We start from the raw sequence: 16,657 nt of genomic DNA, 5'->3' as shown, positions 1-16,657 counted from the left end.
TGGATCGAGCAAGAGAAGCGCCTAATGACTAAATGTAGCCCGGCTGTAAAAAAGTATTGTATTAGTATTTTTTTTATATTGAAAAATTTAATTGAACAGGTTAGTTATATTTATAATTTTAAAGATGTTGCATGTGTGACGTCCACGGTTGGCTCCGGTTGTAACTCATGATTTTCCTGGCTGACGGTCGCTTTCCTTTTCAGACTGTTTGCTTCATCTGAGCGTCGAGTTTGTTTCTTTTTCTTTGGATTTTCACTTCTTGTTGAAGTTGTATCTGTAGTCATCCATCTTTTCTTTGTTTGTTCAGCCATAGTAGATTACTGTTTACTCACAACACTTGCAGAGAGCGGAAAAGCAGCCGCTTAGCTCCGCCTACCCTCTCTGGCAGACCAACCACTGCTGGCTGATGGAAAACGCGTCACTAACTGGGCGCCGCTTGTCGCCACAGACACCCAGTCTGTAATACTGCAAGGCTTTCATCAGCTGGCCATAGGCTCAATCACCATGGTTACCTTATTCAGCGATATATAGAGACTTAACAGACATGTATTTACATGAAACTCTCAGAGATTATATCTTCTAATATGCAGATTGGTGTTCATAGAGAAAATAACAAGCTAAATTGTCGCCCAATAATAGCCTCTTCATTCTGGGAGAACTTTCCACCATCTTGGGCTAAAATTGAAGCTTATGAAATTGGGTAATTTTTTAACATGCATGTGAGACATTGATTTTCAACAAAATGCAAAAAAAAATCAGCATTTTTGAAGAGAATTTGTCAGTTGGACAGTCATTTTTGTCTTTATGAAGAAAATACAACGGCAGCAAGCCCCCAAATCTTATATAGTTACTTTCCCAAATGTTTCAGGATACTCTCTGCCAACTTTCATACCTGTAAGACTATTAATGCCATTGTAGTACCTTCATATGTGCATTGACATCATGTAGCCAAAAGCATCTTTCAAAAAAGGGGTTTTTGGGCCCCAAACGGCCCCAGGTTAGGAGTGGTCATTATCATCATGTGATGGCCCAACGTATAAGGTAGCAGAAAATAGTGGGAAAAAAAAGGTAGCAGAAAATAGTGGAAAAAAAAAGGTAGCATAAAACATCCTGAGGGCTGGACCTGGCTCTCGGCCTATTTGACATTAGATTCAAATAAATTACAGACAATATAAACACTTGCGTCTCAATTCCACTCAAAGACCTTGCTTGTAGCTACCATGGCGAGTTCTGTAATTAATACAGTTACGTTCATCGTGCTCTGTGTGTATTCTACCACCAGCCGATACATTCCTGTTATTTACAGACTCATCAATAATCTCACCTGGACCCGACCAGGGGGCTGCAGAAATCAAACAGTCAGGTCACAGCACTGTAGGAAGTCAATGAGGCCCAAAAGCAGAATTGATAGAAGGAGGGAGAGCCTAATCAGAGCTGCAGGCGATGGAGCATCTATCGACTCGGCCTCGTCCATCAATCCCAGCGGCAGCACTCTGCACACTTTTTTAAGGATGCGGGGTCAGAAGCAAAGCCCCGGCAGTGTCAGGGGCCACGGCATTTCACAGCACTCAGGAAACAAAGCATACTTCAGTGCATTCACGAGCCGTGCTCGGTGATGTGAGGCAGATATAATAAAAGGAAACCATGCAGGAACAGTCATCCACTGTTAGAGCCTCTTACTTTGCAACAACGCTGCCAAGAAATAAAGGCTGAGGTGAAGAGTTTTGGCCATATGGTATCAATTCAATCAGCGGCCATGTCATTTAGCTCGCTAAATGGGGCTTACACGATTGCATTGATGGCGGCCGTCTCTGCAGGTATAAAATACAGAGCGTTTCAGTGAGAGGAAGGATCACATATTCAACTAAAGCCAAAATAAGCACAAAATAAGCAAGCTGAATTTCCTATAGCAGTTGGAATTGACAGTGTGCCTTACAGTTGGTTATCTCTGATGACTTAATAATTTAGGCTATTAGACTTACTGCGAAATAATGGCATTCAGCCCTGTGAGACTTTTTTTTTGTAATTGCTGAGCAGGAACATTCGGTACAATGGGCAAAAAAATAGTGTTCTATAAAGTAGTTTTAAGAGCCAACACTGAATGTATAGATTAAGAAGTTAGACAAACTTAGCCACAAGCATTCACATTCGCATTTGTTCACCATTAACACTAAAGGTTCTTTCAGCATTAACACATAATTGCTCCTTCTGCCTTCAGTAGTGTCTTTTCTGATTACAAAGATCTCTAAATGAAGTTTCTCTGTGGTCGTCTTGATACGATCTCCTGGAAAGAGAAGAGCTTCAGGGGGAAACAGGAAATATTGCAATCCCACAATCCCTTCCTCGCACAATACAAGACAACGTGTGGTCCGTCCGAGCAGATTGATTTATCATTGTGTGTATGTTTGTGTAAAAGGGGATTGAATCAACAGAGCCTCTCTCTCTCTGTCCCTGTTCTCACACAGCTTTGGAATATATTCAAGAGTTAGCTCTGCATTATGGAAATACATCATTCAGATCCTGTTAGATGGAAATGAGATTGTATTAGTGGAAATATTATTCATGTTGGAACAATGTATGCAGTAACCAAACCATGGCCAGCAGACAAGCTAACTTATTCCAAGATTGAGCTGCACCACATAAATGTTAGAGGGGGTATTATGCGGTTTTACATTTTAAGACATATATATAATGTTGCAATGGATGTCCAGACTAAATGTGGGAGGAGTTCAAATCTGTAGGTAAAAGTCTGTTGGAGTAATCCTCCCTGAACGCTTGCTTTCAGACAGACTTCTCCAGACACTTCACTTTGTGATGTCACAAAGTAGAGGAACTCTATTTTTGGGCATTTTCTGCCCGAGACACAGCAGAACTCCCTGCCCCTGACACAGTTCAAGGACACGCCCACACAGCAGCTCAGTCTGCCTCCGACATTGTTTTCACTCAACGGCTCTGCTCGTCAAGCTGGTTAAGAATGTCATGGAGAAAGTGTTTCTTTGGCTGTGAAGGAAAGGACAAGAGCAGCAGACATTCATTTCACATCCAAAAAGTCAAGTTTACTCTTTGCCGACAACTCTGTAACACGGCCACAGGGTAGGAGGCCTGCCTCAAACACAGGGTTCTGTCCCTCGGAAGGCTTCGGAGAGCTGGCCAATCAGGAGAAAGTGGGGTTTCTTAAAGAGACAGAGCTGACTCGTTAAAGAGCTCCTCAATGTCCTCGAGGTGGAACAGAAGTCCGTCTCCTTCTCATCACCACTGTGTTCTTTGGTTATCAAACACAACTGATTTTATAGAAGCCAAATTTAAGCTGTTTTGTAGTTTATGCACCATCATGGTACCAAGACGACAATATGGAGAGTGAGCAGAATAGCAACTCTTAAGGCCTGCAAATGTTTCTCTGTGTGGGATTATCAGGATCTTTTGACAGAACCCCGTTCGTAAAAACATTTTTGATTATTCAAATGTAAAATGTTTAGTAACATTGTTGTACTTTGTCTTTTTAAGCTCTTTCTCATTGATGTCCTCCAGCTTTTTGTTCTTTATGAGCATGGTGCTTTCTTCATGGCACTTTATCTAAAAGAAGCATTTCCAGTTGACTTTGAAACTAAATATTGATCAGTGATAGTTTAGCCTTACTTTCCTTTGGGCTGTGGTTCCTCTAAAACTAAATCTTTCATTGATCTTAAGACATTTACCGATTAAAGTGGCCAAAAGGGGGAAGATATTTCTCAGTTTTGCAACAATTCTACACAACCAATATTTTCGTTGTCTTAAAAAACATAGACATCTGCATTTTCTGATTATTTTCTGCTTATTCGACTGCAGTTTCACTCCACATGCATGCCATTATTATACTCTATTCTGGCCTAGCAAGTAAGTTGTTCCAAACATTTTTGTTATAACATTTTCCATCACTTCATTGTTTCCCTGCAGACGCTCCAAAGATCCAGGGTAGAGTGGCAGTGTACACGTGGGAGGGAAACCCGGCTAACATCAGCTGTGAGGTGGAGGCTCACCCCGGAGCCTCAGTGGTTTGGTACAGAGACGGCTACCAGCTGCCCTCTGCCAACGTCACCAACGAGAAGATCTACAACACGCCCACCGGCAGCTACCTGGAGGTCTGCTTCACCACACTGATTGTGCAGAGACTGTTTGTGCATAAGCTAAAAGTTGGTCCGCTTTAGTGTCAGACAAAAGCTTCATGGAGACTTTTTGGAATATTTTTTCGAATTATCATTTTAAATTTAAAAACGTGGGCTGATTAGAAAAAGGAAATTCTAGTTGTTATTCATTTAATGAAACAGAAAAACACTTCCAGTGAGATTAGTGACTCCCCTGAATAATGAATAACTACCAAGTAGTTCAGTAAGAACTCTTAATCAGAGATCATAATAGGAGACAGGCAGAGCGTTAGATACTATTGATGAACAAGTGTGTAATGATGAGTTACTACAGTGGATATTTGGGCTTTGGAGACCATCTCAAAAAGAATCACTCGAATCAGCCATTAATAAACTTCTGATGATGATACAAATGATGACATTCTGATGACGGACATGTTCAAGCTCTTCACTGGTCCACTCTAGTTGTATTTCATCTGTAGTGCCTCACCACATGACCTGGTGTTACTTAGTTTTTGTCTTTTTCTGTCTTTCAGATTGCCCCCGACTCTGAGAGCGACTTTGGCAGCTACAATTGCACAGCGTCCAACGCGATGGGCACCGAGTCCAAGGAGTTCCTTCTTATCCAAGCAGGTTTGTTCAGCTAAAATTAAGTATTGCACTTAACTTAACATATGTAGTGTTAGCGTTAGAGTTATTTTATTATTATTAGAAAAGTTCAAAGAGAGAGGTAAAAACATTTAGTTGGAAGTGTTGACAGTTTGATGACCACACAAGTCAGAAAGTATGTAATCTCTATTTACAGACTGTAGACCGTGTTCTTGTTTCCGTTTGTAGTCCACTTGTAGTACGAGTGATATTGACCAATCACGTATCAGCAGGCTGCGGCGTATGCGGGAAAAACAGTCAGTGAGGAGAGCAAAAGCAGGCAGAACGTGATCCGCCTTCACGACATCCCGGCTCCCATCAGCGTCATCTGACGATGATTGAGCTTCTTATTAATCTCTATAAACAGACAGCTAACAATCTGCATTAGATCTAAAATGTAACTTCCCTTCACGCTGTGTCACGAAAGCCGTTCAGCGTTCAGATTTACTGACTTCCTCGAATGCATCAGAAATGATCGAGCCGAATTTTCTTCTCCTCTTGAGGTCAGACTTGACGAAGCTTCATGTTTACTTTTTACTAATCTGCATCATGATGTTGAAATTTGGTAAGACCCTTTCATTAAAGTCAGTCACAAGAAAAACGGTTTATTTATCTGTAAACAATGCAGCGCGCGGAAAAGGAAGTCTTGACTGGAAGTCGTTTATCGCTAACCGCTGGCTACACGCCCGGCATGTTCACTGTTGAGGCTATATCGTCATCAGACCACTGCCGATGGGATCGGAGATTAGACATGATGTCACAGCTCCTGCTTGGCCGGGGTGTGATCCTTTGTGCCAAAATGATGTTTTGTGATCGGTGAATCCCACCTGAACCGCTATCTCTCCGCTTCTTTACCGACCATAGGCACCCAATATCAACTAACATGGATCCAAACCGTTCTCTGATCAAGGTCAAGATCAAGGGTGGGAATATTGACAGCTGAGCTGTGTAGTTAGGTGCATGACCCATTAAAGGTTATAGATAATCCTAACATTACATAACAGGAAGTCAATTCTAAAAGCAATGAGAGGCCAGTGAATGGAGTAAGGTGAAACATGCACATGAAATGTATTTAACATTTCCTTGAGACAGTTAACAGAGTGGTAGCTTCGATATATATTTCAGTTACCTACATACAGATGGAAAGTGCTGTTAGGTTCATGTACATGTTGCTCAAAAAGCAGCACATAGATAGAACATGAAGCTGGACCGTGCACAGAATCGTGAGTCGTCCAGAGCACAGATCATTAGTTAACAAACCTCAGCAGGACGGTCCTTTCGTTTCTCTTTCTTTGCACTGTATTTGTTTTGTGTTGGCTTCATTCAGTATGCAAATTGTTTAGGACCCATTAGAGGAGTTCTCAGGACACTGTCTAAATACAGTGTAGTGGAATTAATTATGCTGCAGCCTCTGTTGCCACTGTATAATATCCTGCAGGTCATTTAAGGTGCTTCTTTTATGTCATTTGCTGCATGACTCATCAGTTAGCCTGAACCTCTTCCAGCTGCAGCGTGACTTAAAGGGTTCCAAAAATAACCCTTCAATTACATCGTCACGCCTTATTTTCCACATTGATATGTCAGGTAAAATAAATCAACATGTAGCGTGAGGCAAAGAGCTACAGTACACAAGTCTTTCAGTTTCAAGGGTAATAAAGCCACCTCTGAATTACACACTCATGGGACTTCATGCAGAGAAGATCAGGTCAGTTTAAGAAAACGAAAAGAGTGTGAAGAAGTTAAAGTGTGGCTCAAGGACATCCAAACTAATAATTAGCTGAATCCATTTAGCATTGAGATAAACGTTTGCTGTTGCTTTGTAATGTCAGAATCAGAACCAGAATCAGAAATACTTTTTTTATTCCCCGGGGGAAATTCGGGGTGTCCAGCGCTAAGCACTGACAGTCTGAAGCTCCGGCAGTGACTGCTCTGCTGCAGTGTTCATTACTTTTCTTGTGCAATAGTTAAGTTTAAGCCCGGTGCAGCCTGAAGCACCAGAACAAAGGTACCCAATTCATTACAATCCTCTGGAAACCATTAATATACTGTATCTAATTATATAAACAGTAATTAAAGTCTCTAGACCAGAATTGAAGGGATGGACATAACACCCACCTGGCATTATGATTAGTCACCCCTGTAATATAAACAACATCATCACAGTGTGTACAGAATACTGATCACTTGCATAGGCTGCTCGAGTTCTGTTCCATCTTGAATCGATGTGAGACTCAGGCCGGAGGTAAAGCTGTCGCTTCAGCTCGCTCATGCATGTTCAACAGATGTTCAGTAATTTGGTGACCAAATGTTTTGGGGCATTAGAGGCACACCAGCACCACAACTGTGATGGAGAAGATGCATCATCAGTGGGTGTTACAGTGGCTGGCATCAATCAAAGTAATATCAGCAAGTACGACTTTACTTCCAACCTATGTTTTCATTTACACAGTTACCTGTGTGTACATGAAAACACAGGTATGCAGATGCCTTCTAGTTGGTGACGAGCTGTGTCTAATAACTAACAGGGATGAGAGTCATAGTTATCAGTTATTAATCAAATGGCACTGCAGTACTGTAAGTGGCATCCTGTGGTTTAAGACTAGTGGCAGCAGCATGAGCGCTAACATAAGAATGTTTACTAATAACAACTGCAAACAGTTTTCAAAGTGACAGATAGAGAGATGATACACAGGCCAACAAGCCAGGAAATATAAAACTGTTGAAAGAGTAGCTCCAGTCATGTTTTAAGACATGTAAAATGCTCTGTTTGAAATTCTGCAAAATACATTCTTGTAAAAATCCTCCTAAAGCATCTCCTCCTTCTCCCTCATTAAAAATTCCTGAATCTGCATAGGCCCCGCCCACTATGCAAATGTCCAACCGCCCCTCAAAACACGTCTCTGCCGTCGTTTAGTGGCAGCTTGTTGAAACTTAGCTAGCTGGAAATGTAGTAATTAGTAGTAGTAACGTTAAGGTTAGTAGTCAGTAGTGAGTTTGCAAAAATTACGATGACAGTTACAGCTGGCTCGCGCATCGCGAAGTGGTTGCCATTGGTTACACATAATGATATGCATAGTGTCACCCCGTCCATTAACGGGATTGGCTCCTTAGGTTTGTGACGTCTCAAACCTGCCAATCAGAAAACGTGTTGTTCAGCCTGTCCTTGGTGCACTGCAGTTTAAAAGGAGATGACTGCTGATGTTGTCCCTGATATGTCTTGTAGCCCATGAACGACCCCCCATAGAGATGTTTACAAGGGTAAACACTTGATTTAGACTTGACGGAACACGATTTTATAATCTACCTTTAAAAATTCAGTTTACTTCGCTTATCCTCTTAAGGGTGGCAGGGGGGCTGAAGCCAATCCCATTGGGCGAGAGGCGGGGTTCACCCTGGACAGACGCGTTGCATGTCATCTGAGTTTCTTGCAGTTTGGGATTCATTGCCAGCTGAGATTTTGAGGAAAAAAAATTGAGGTTATTATTTGTCTTTGTTCTGTTTCAGAGGTGCCGTCAGCACCAGAAATTCAAAGAGTGGAACCTTTCTCCAGCACAGCAGTGGTACATTTTGAGGAGCCCGACTCCATGGGTGGAGTGCCTATTATCAAGTACAGAGTGGAGTGGCGTTTGCCTGGCAGGGAGTGGAATAGCAAGGACCACGATGCTGATGAAGGTGAGTCACCCACTTCTCCAGACCAGGGTTCATGTGTGCCTCCCCTTCACTATCAGAAGTTTGTCTGCACAATCTGTACAGGGTCATTAGATTTGCAAGCATCGGAACAACATTTTTGGGTTATTTTTAGCTCCATGTTTTGTCTTTGACAACTGATCAAAAACAAATGCTGTGCAGTAGAGTTCAGCTCCATGTGAATCAGAGTACGCTCAGTCTTTGAGTCATCACCACTCTTCTCCTGTAATATACTTCTAATCAAATGAAATGGATGCAAGAGATGTCATTGACTTCCCCTCTTCGGGAGTAGGCTTTCCTATGCTCTCTTATGATGTGTCACCTGCATGAGCTACACCTGAGTACTTCTTAGACCACCTTAATCCTGAGGACTTAAAAATTACACATCTTGCTTTAAAGGTAATCTTGAAAAAGGAGGTTCTCCTCAGACTCCAACATCAGTTGACAAATAACATCCATAAATCGGTTTAACAGTCGTGTAAAAAGGTGCTAATTAAAACTTCAGATCTCGCCTCTTAAGCCTAATATTTAAACTTTTTGAGCATTAAGGTAATCTACTTAGTGTAACGCTGACAGTGCAAAGAGACACTCAGACTTTCACTAAGTATTTAAATACCACATTGTCCAGTAAAGGTGTAACATTAACCTTTGTTGTTTGAATACCCAAAGCACACTATAAAAAACAACCTATAGACTCTACTCTTCAATAACATTGAGGTAACAATTTGCACTTTATTTGATTGAGTAAATTTGACCCTATGTATTGAGTGAAGAGGACCTAAATTAAACAACTATGATACACTAAAATAAGTTCATTATTACTTTAATTACTTATTATTACTAAAATTAGTAATAATAACTCTTGACACAGACACAAGTTTTCACACTCACACTCACACTCACAGGTAACAAGCATGGCTTTAGACTGTGGGAGGAAGCAGGAGGACCTGGAGGGAACCCTCACATGCACGGGGAGAACATGCAAACTTTGCCCACTTCGTCTGTACCGGGACTCAAACTCAGAACCTTCTAGTTGTGAGGCAATAGGGCTAACCACTGCACCACTGTGCAGCCTTTTGGGAATAAAAGATGCTCAAATGAAAATCTAATTAACATTAGCGTTAGTGTTAATTTACTGACTAATTTTCAGGCAGTCAGCCAGTGTAACCGCCAAGAGAGGGCTACAGATTTAAATTTCTTGTCACATATGGACACACCGACTATAAATTGTTTGGTATATCTAACCAATAAATATAAACACAGCAAAAACAGGAATCTTAACTTTAACCCCGATGGCACACCGACACAGGCGAGCACCAATTAATCCGACCCTGACCTGCAGCCAAGAGCAAACGTTGACTCACTTTGCAGTACAGGCCTGATATTATTTTAGGTTGCAATTGTTACTGTTGAAAGTCAGGTAATGCAGGTGAACTTTACTCGTTTTAATATATTTAACTTGCTAACTTATATACTTTTAGTATAATTTACACAATTTGCATGCATTGTATTTACTACCCTCAAAAGTAATTTTTTTACAGTGCATTATGGGGACTGTAGTGCCAAAACGTATGTCCCAAATTAAGATAAGTAGAATGAAAAACAAGAAAACTGATCAATATATTTTATGCTTTTACAAAGGAGTATATTTGACATAACTACAGCATCAACATCGTTCTTATATTCTTCTTTATGCCTTTATGTACAAATATAGCTATGTGTTGTTGTTGTTGTTGTTGATATTTTTGGGTCTTATTTCGTCAGAGCGCATCTACTAAACACGGACCAAAACTTCAGTAAACATGCCAGCGAGCATCAGCAGTTAATCCAAACCCGACAGCAGCTGATGTCAGGAGGGGAGCTGGAACACAGTGTAGTCTAAATGACAGCTCAGACACTGACGGGCCCCAGATAATATCCCCGTCCCACCGAGGGGTTTGTGGCTCGTACAAATCTGGATGGTTCTCGCCTGTCTGCGGCATGGGACGTATCAGTCAGCGGCTGACAGGCCCCGCTGTCAGCTCGAGGCCCAAGAGCCGCATGTCTCACAGGCGTATACAGAAAACAAAACACATGCACCCACGCACCAACAGAGACTGTAAGCAAAAGTATCTTATTCAGCCACATCAGCTAATCCATATCAGATACATTTAAGCCTTTCCAAAACAGACATGCACTGGAAGGACCTTGTCTGCTGCGCTGTACATTGCACGCATTTATTAGAGTTCATTTGTGGTGTTAAGTGTAAATTCAGGAAAGTAAAAGGCCCACTTATATAAGCTACTACATGTGGAGGAGGAAGGACGTATAATGTTAGTGATAAAGAATTATCAAGTGGCTGAAATGTGTCAATTAAAAAGCTTTTGAGTCTCAAGTGTCTGGCAGGATACAGTGAACCAGGGCTGCCATCACATGTTGGAAAGCAGTACTGCCACATATAGATACCACACCCTCCACTGAGGCTCCATATAGACACATCTACATGTGAAGCTACATGTCAGAGTTAATATGCTTATGCTATTAAACTGAACCGTGTAAACCTGTCTATGAACACTTCATATTTCATGTTTTATTCATATCTATATGTGCTTCTGTATATAAACGCATCTTATACAGTCTGTAGTAAATAATTCATGCAGCAGAGTTAAATTAATGATGAAACAGACTAGAAATAGCATCTTTGCTGTTGCGTAATGCCAGCCTGGGGTCATTTCAACAAAGGTAGATGTGTCCACAAGACGTAATGAATCAATGTCTTTTTCCTTATTTTTCAACATTTTGCACAAAAAGTCCAAAACCTACAAAGTGTTTTTCCATCTCTTGATTCTTTCTGACTTTCCCGTCTGTGGCAGTCAGCCTCAAGGACGTTCGTTCTTACTTAAAATATCAATCTTAAAAGAAGCATCTCTTCAGCTATCCATCTAGTCTGCAGGCATTATTGGAACACAGGTAAAAAAAAAAGCAGTGCATTTGTGCGGGACTATTTTCCACATCCGGGCGGCGTATGTTGGACTCAAAATGCAGTACAGCTGCTGAGCTCTGCGATGTATTTTTAATAGTTTATTAGGAACAGTTGAGTTCTGTGACAGAAAGCAACAAGCTGTATCTGAAACACAGACAATATGTCAGTTAATGAGTGTTTGTTTTGTTCTTTTCATGGGATCTGTTGACTTAATTAAATAACATTTCCATACTTTAATTGTCATCAGGTGTAAAAAGACAAACACAAGGCAGAATATGTTGTCAGGGTTCAGAATTGAACAGGGTGTAGGACGCTGGTTTAGCTCAGCTGGTATGTACACACTTCCTGTCTCTCTTCAGCTGTCCTATCCAATACAGGCAAAAGCCCAAAACATCATCTTAAAGAAGAAGAAGAATTTAACAGAGTGTGTATATTTTATAAAGTACTTTTATCAATAAAACTGCTGTTTCATCACACCATTGTGTTCCTCCTTGTCACGACACTCTCCTTCAGGACTACAAATAAGAACAAAAGCAAAGTGATGTTTGGTACAAAGTAAAGTGAATTGTCTGAAAACGTCATACCACTTCTACCTTGCATGAGGTCCACAGAGATATCAGTCATTTGTCACAGAGAATGTTTCTTCTGAAGAAAGTAGTTCCACAATTTTAAAGATGATTTCGTGGCCTGGCCTGCATGATGGTGCACTGGTTAGCACTGTTGCATCACAGCTAGAAGGTTCAGACGTACTGGGCCTTTCTGTGTGGAGTTTGCATGTTCCCCCTGTGCATGCTCCGGGTTCCCCCCACAGTCCAAAGACACGCTCGTTAGGTTCATTGGTGACTCTAAATTGTAAGCGTAGTGTGAGCGTGAAAGGTTGTCTGTCTATGTGTCAGCCCTGCGACTGACTGGCGATCAGTCCAGGTGTAACCTCGCCTCTCGCCCAATGACAGCTGGGAGAGGCTCCAGCCCCCCCCCGCGACCCCGATAAGCGGCATAGATGAGGAATGGATGGATGGAAATACGACATTGTAGAGAGACAGGAAACATGGGGAGGAGAGAGTGGGGAATGACATGCAGCAAATGGCCTAGGGCGGGAGTGGAAACCTGCAGTCGTGCACTGTGGCCTCTGTATGTGGGGCGTCAGCTCTACCCCGAGCTCAACCAGCGTCCCTAAAATGTCATTTTTCAAAGCTGAAAGCACCACAAATCAAATTCCTTTCAACTCAGTTGTGTTTGGGTGGTGCCATTTGAGAAAATAACCTGTTAAAAGTAATAAATAGGCCGCAGCACTGTTGGAGTTTAATTTATTAATTTTTGTAGTTTGAAGTGAGCGCGCCTTAATACCTTCAAAGATTGATTCTTCACACGCAGCACACTGTCTGCGTAAGCGTGCACTGTAGCAGCACGATGATTAAAACACAGCAACGTCGGTGGAATCTGTAGCTATTGTTGTGATTTGTGGAGATAAGCTTTTATAGAAGCTGAGGAGACCAGCGTGTGGTAATCAGGGGTAAATTACTCTGGGACGGCTGGAAATCTCATCTAAACATGAATGGTTGCAGCAGCGGCATCATTTCTACTGATGCTGTTTGTGCTAAAAGCCTTGTTGTGAATTCATTTGGCCTCATGCTTTTTAGCCGCATTCATGCAGTTTCTCCAAGCAGTCACTTATGCATGGTTAGTTTTGAAAGTCCCTCTCATTGAGATATTAATGTGGAACACATTTAGAGTTTTCTCCCAGTCACTGTAATCGAAAAATGTTTCCCAGCTGTTTTGCACCGGGGCCTAAATTTGTTCTCAGCCATGAAATTACTAGTCTTTGTGTTACTCAGTGATAAATCAGTCAAATGGCTTTTTATGACTGAAGTCAGGAAACACAGGTGTGTGTGTTTGTGAATACTGATTGAAATCTCAACGGTGCTCGCCTAGAATGGAAACAGTTTCTGTCTAATGAAATGTGGTCTCTTTAATGAGAAATGTCATTGTTTTACCTGCAGAAAAAGTTCAAACTCAAAATAACTTTTCACATTAAACACAAGACTTTTACATATTAAAAAAAACACACTTAAAGCTCCTGTGTGGAACTTTTGGTTTGTGTTGATTTTGGCGCCCCCTGTGGACAAAGCCGTACCTCTTATCTCTTTGCTGATTTGGTCCTGTACGTGCTAAGTGGTGGATTTCAACAAAATATCTTATCCTGCTTTCAGTCGTATGTATCACTCGCTTTAAATGTTTGCCTACTATACTATATAAAAATTAGGGGTGGGTGATATGGCCCAAAATTTATATCACGATATTTTACAAAATCTTTGCGATAACGATATTCATGATGGTATGAAAAAAGAAAACAGAATAAGGTTTTGTATGTGATTTCAGGCAGCAGCATTTATTCATGCAGACAAAATAAAGTGCTCTGACAATTTCCCTTTTTTCCAATGAACTAGGAGCGTCTGGGGGGAAATTTTGGCCACAAGATTAAATTCTTTTGCTAAAAATCTATCAAACACTGACGTCTGCTCTCCGCCAAGTGCGCTCTCTGCTCTCAGCTGAGCGCCCCCGCCTCTTCACCCACACACTCCGAGCATGCAGGGGCGGGGCTTACACGGACAGACAGGCACCTCTCATGCTCGTCTTGATTCAGTGTTTCTAAAATGAACAGGAAAAGCAGCCGACGCCTGTTACCTGTAACAAATCTTGTCACTGATGGTCGGGTTTGTTTTTGTAGCTGATATAGAGTCATCAGAATTAATTTCAGTCTGTTTCATAACCAAAACAAAAAACTCCTCACAGGAGCTTTAAGTGCAATTCAAGCACTTTTGTGCATCACCCACCTGGGAATGTATATTTCTGCCTCTGCCTGATGATGTAAATACTTAGAAAAATATACATATTTCTCAAATATTCTTATTTAGATGTTTTATTACTGCTTCCTTTATTTAGTTATTATATTTTATTTTATTACATTTTATATCTCTGTTATATTGAAGAGTTAGCCTTTTTAAATGAGCCTCAGAAGAGTTTCACACGACGTGTGATCAGAGTGACAGTAAACATCTTGAATCTTTAATCTAATATGTAGGGGCTCAAAAAATGCTTTAATTTTGGGTTATTACAGTTTGAATTACTTCACTTTACCCGAGTAAATAACCTTATTAAATAAGTGGGTTTTCCAATCAGCTTTACTTCTGTTCTCCACATGAATTAATCCTAAATCTTATTTTCCTACAAGAGAAACAGGAATCATAACCTACAAAACCTTGCTCTGATTACAACTTGTCTTTTTTTGGCATTTGGTCGTGATGTGTTTCTGCTTTTCGCAATTAGTTTGATTACATGCATGTATAGCATTTTAACTAAATGGTAAAATAGTAAATGGACTGCACGTCTATAGCGCTTTTCTAGTCTTCAGACCACTCAAAGCGCTTTATCACTACATGTCACATTCACCCATTCACACTCACATTCATGGCAGAGGCCTAAGTGCCAAGCTCCAATCAGTATCTATGCACATTCATACCCGATGGCTGTGCCTTCAGGAGCAACTTGGGGTTCAGTGTCTTGCCCAAGGACACTTCCACTTTGACTGTAGCATTCAGCGATCTAACCTTCCCATTGCGAGGTGACCGACTCTACAGCATTGGTCTTCACAACCTGGCTTTCCTCCCATTAGTGATTCAGCCTCCACTTATATCCAGTGAGAAGCCTCCCTGTGGTGTCACCCTGCACGCACACTAAAAGCATTAACAGTTTCCCCAAGCAGCTACTGTCTGTTCAGGAGTTATATGTGACTTCTTGTGCTGCTCAGCACACATCAACACGCTTTAATGGTGACGTGTTCAATGTGGATCGAGCAAGCGAAGGCTTCTGAGCGCCGAATGACTAAATCTAACCCGTCTGTAATAAAGTATTGTTGTTGTTGTTTTTTATTAGTATTTTTGTTTCCAAGTTAGTTAAAGTGGTAATCTCAAAGATCTCAGTTTCGTTGTCTTTGGCGCCACCTATGGCGAGATTAGGGTTGTGAATGTGGTGTCTGTAAATCATTTTACAAAGAGTTAGGCCTTGACCTTTTATTCTGATAGAATAAAGATGTTTAAAGAAAGTTTTCACATCTATTTTCCCTTATTCCTACTTTATAATTCCTTGCTTCCCTGTATACTTGCTAAGAATAACACCTTATCGCCTCCAACAGAAATGACCAAGATCACCATCGTCGGCCTGGCGCCAGAGACCGCCTACGAGATCAAGATTTCCGCCCTCAATGGCAAAGGCCAAAGCGAGAGCAGCCCGGCCCTCACTTTCAAGACCGAGCCAGTCCGTAAGTAATGCCCTCCCTGCTCCTGCCCCCTGCTCTCATAAGTGCTCCTCTGACCCCAATGCTGTGAACCTGATGCTGTTTCTCACTCCACCGCCTGCTCGTGTGTAGCCGAGCCCAGATGCTTTCACCCCTTCACTCCTTTATTCTCACGCCAAAACCCAGTGCAGCCCTTCTCCCCACCAGGAAGGAACCATAATCCCTGATGCCACTGCTGCTTTATAATCCAACGTGTTTAATAGTGCTAACTAACCCGTGTCTCCTCCATCCCTTCACAGTATTATGTCTCTCTTTCCTCGTGAATGTTTGACATGTGTAGACCTTCCATTTCACAGAGATCTTTTGATTTAGTGAAAGCTTTCTGGAAAGTAGTTGTGCATTCTTAGGCCTGATTTATTCCTCAGTGTGAAGGAGTGTCAGCTCTGTATTTATAGTTCAGTGACAGCCTGCATTGTTAATACAGCAGCCAGAGGTCAAGCCCTGCTGAAGATTGTTTATATTCCTTTTGATAGAAATGGCAGTGTGTGATGAAATGCCGGAGGTGGCGGAAATTTTCAATTTAACTGTGTTTGCAAAGAAAGCATGAGAGGAAATAGAGTCACCTAAACACGATACAAGGAAATAACTACCTGTCAGGCTGATGAGGGAAGATTTGACCAAGTGGCGTTGGTTTGTCATCACCACAACACTCGCTCCGGTTCGCCGGCTGTTCTGAAACGACTCGCTGTCAAGTTTTTCTTGGTGAATAATCTGCCGTCGCATCCCAGCTGTGCCAGACATATGGCATCATCAGCAACCTTACAGCAGGTGCACAACACTTGTCAACACAAATCAGAGTGTCAGCACCACAGAAAATGTGTCAGCTGTACAAGTCTATTCATGCAGAGTCATGTAAGATGATGTCTTCTAATTAAATTATAAATC

At 41.5% G+C, this 16,657-nt stretch overlaps 1 protein-coding gene across 1 annotated transcript in view; it reads left to right on the top strand.

Moving 5' to 3' along the window:
* LOC138605581 (neural cell adhesion molecule 1-like) overlaps nucleotides 1-16,657 on the top strand; it is a 296,228-nt gene that overhangs the window by 235,788 nt on the left and 43,783 nt on the right. Inside the window, exons 11-14 of the mRNA XM_069677942.1 lie at nucleotides 3,934-4,118; nucleotides 4,658-4,754; nucleotides 8,274-8,441; nucleotides 15,611-15,736. Coding sequence (XP_069534043.1) covers nucleotides 3,934-4,118; nucleotides 4,658-4,754; nucleotides 8,274-8,441; nucleotides 15,611-15,736 — 576 coding nt within the window. The remainder of the gene's footprint in view (nucleotides 1-3,933; nucleotides 4,119-4,657; nucleotides 4,755-8,273; nucleotides 8,442-15,610; nucleotides 15,737-16,657) is intronic.

Source organism: Semicossyphus pulcher, unplaced genomic scaffold, assembly GCF_022749685.1.
Source record: "Semicossyphus pulcher isolate SPU_LCO1_2020_fin unplaced genomic scaffold, fSemPul1.0.p SCAF_10, whole genome shotgun sequence".
Lineage (NCBI taxonomy): Eukaryota > Metazoa > Chordata > Actinopteri > Labriformes > Labridae > Semicossyphus > Semicossyphus pulcher.
Note: the sequence above shows the minus strand (reverse complement) of the source record. Positions and strands in the feature narration are given on the sequence as shown.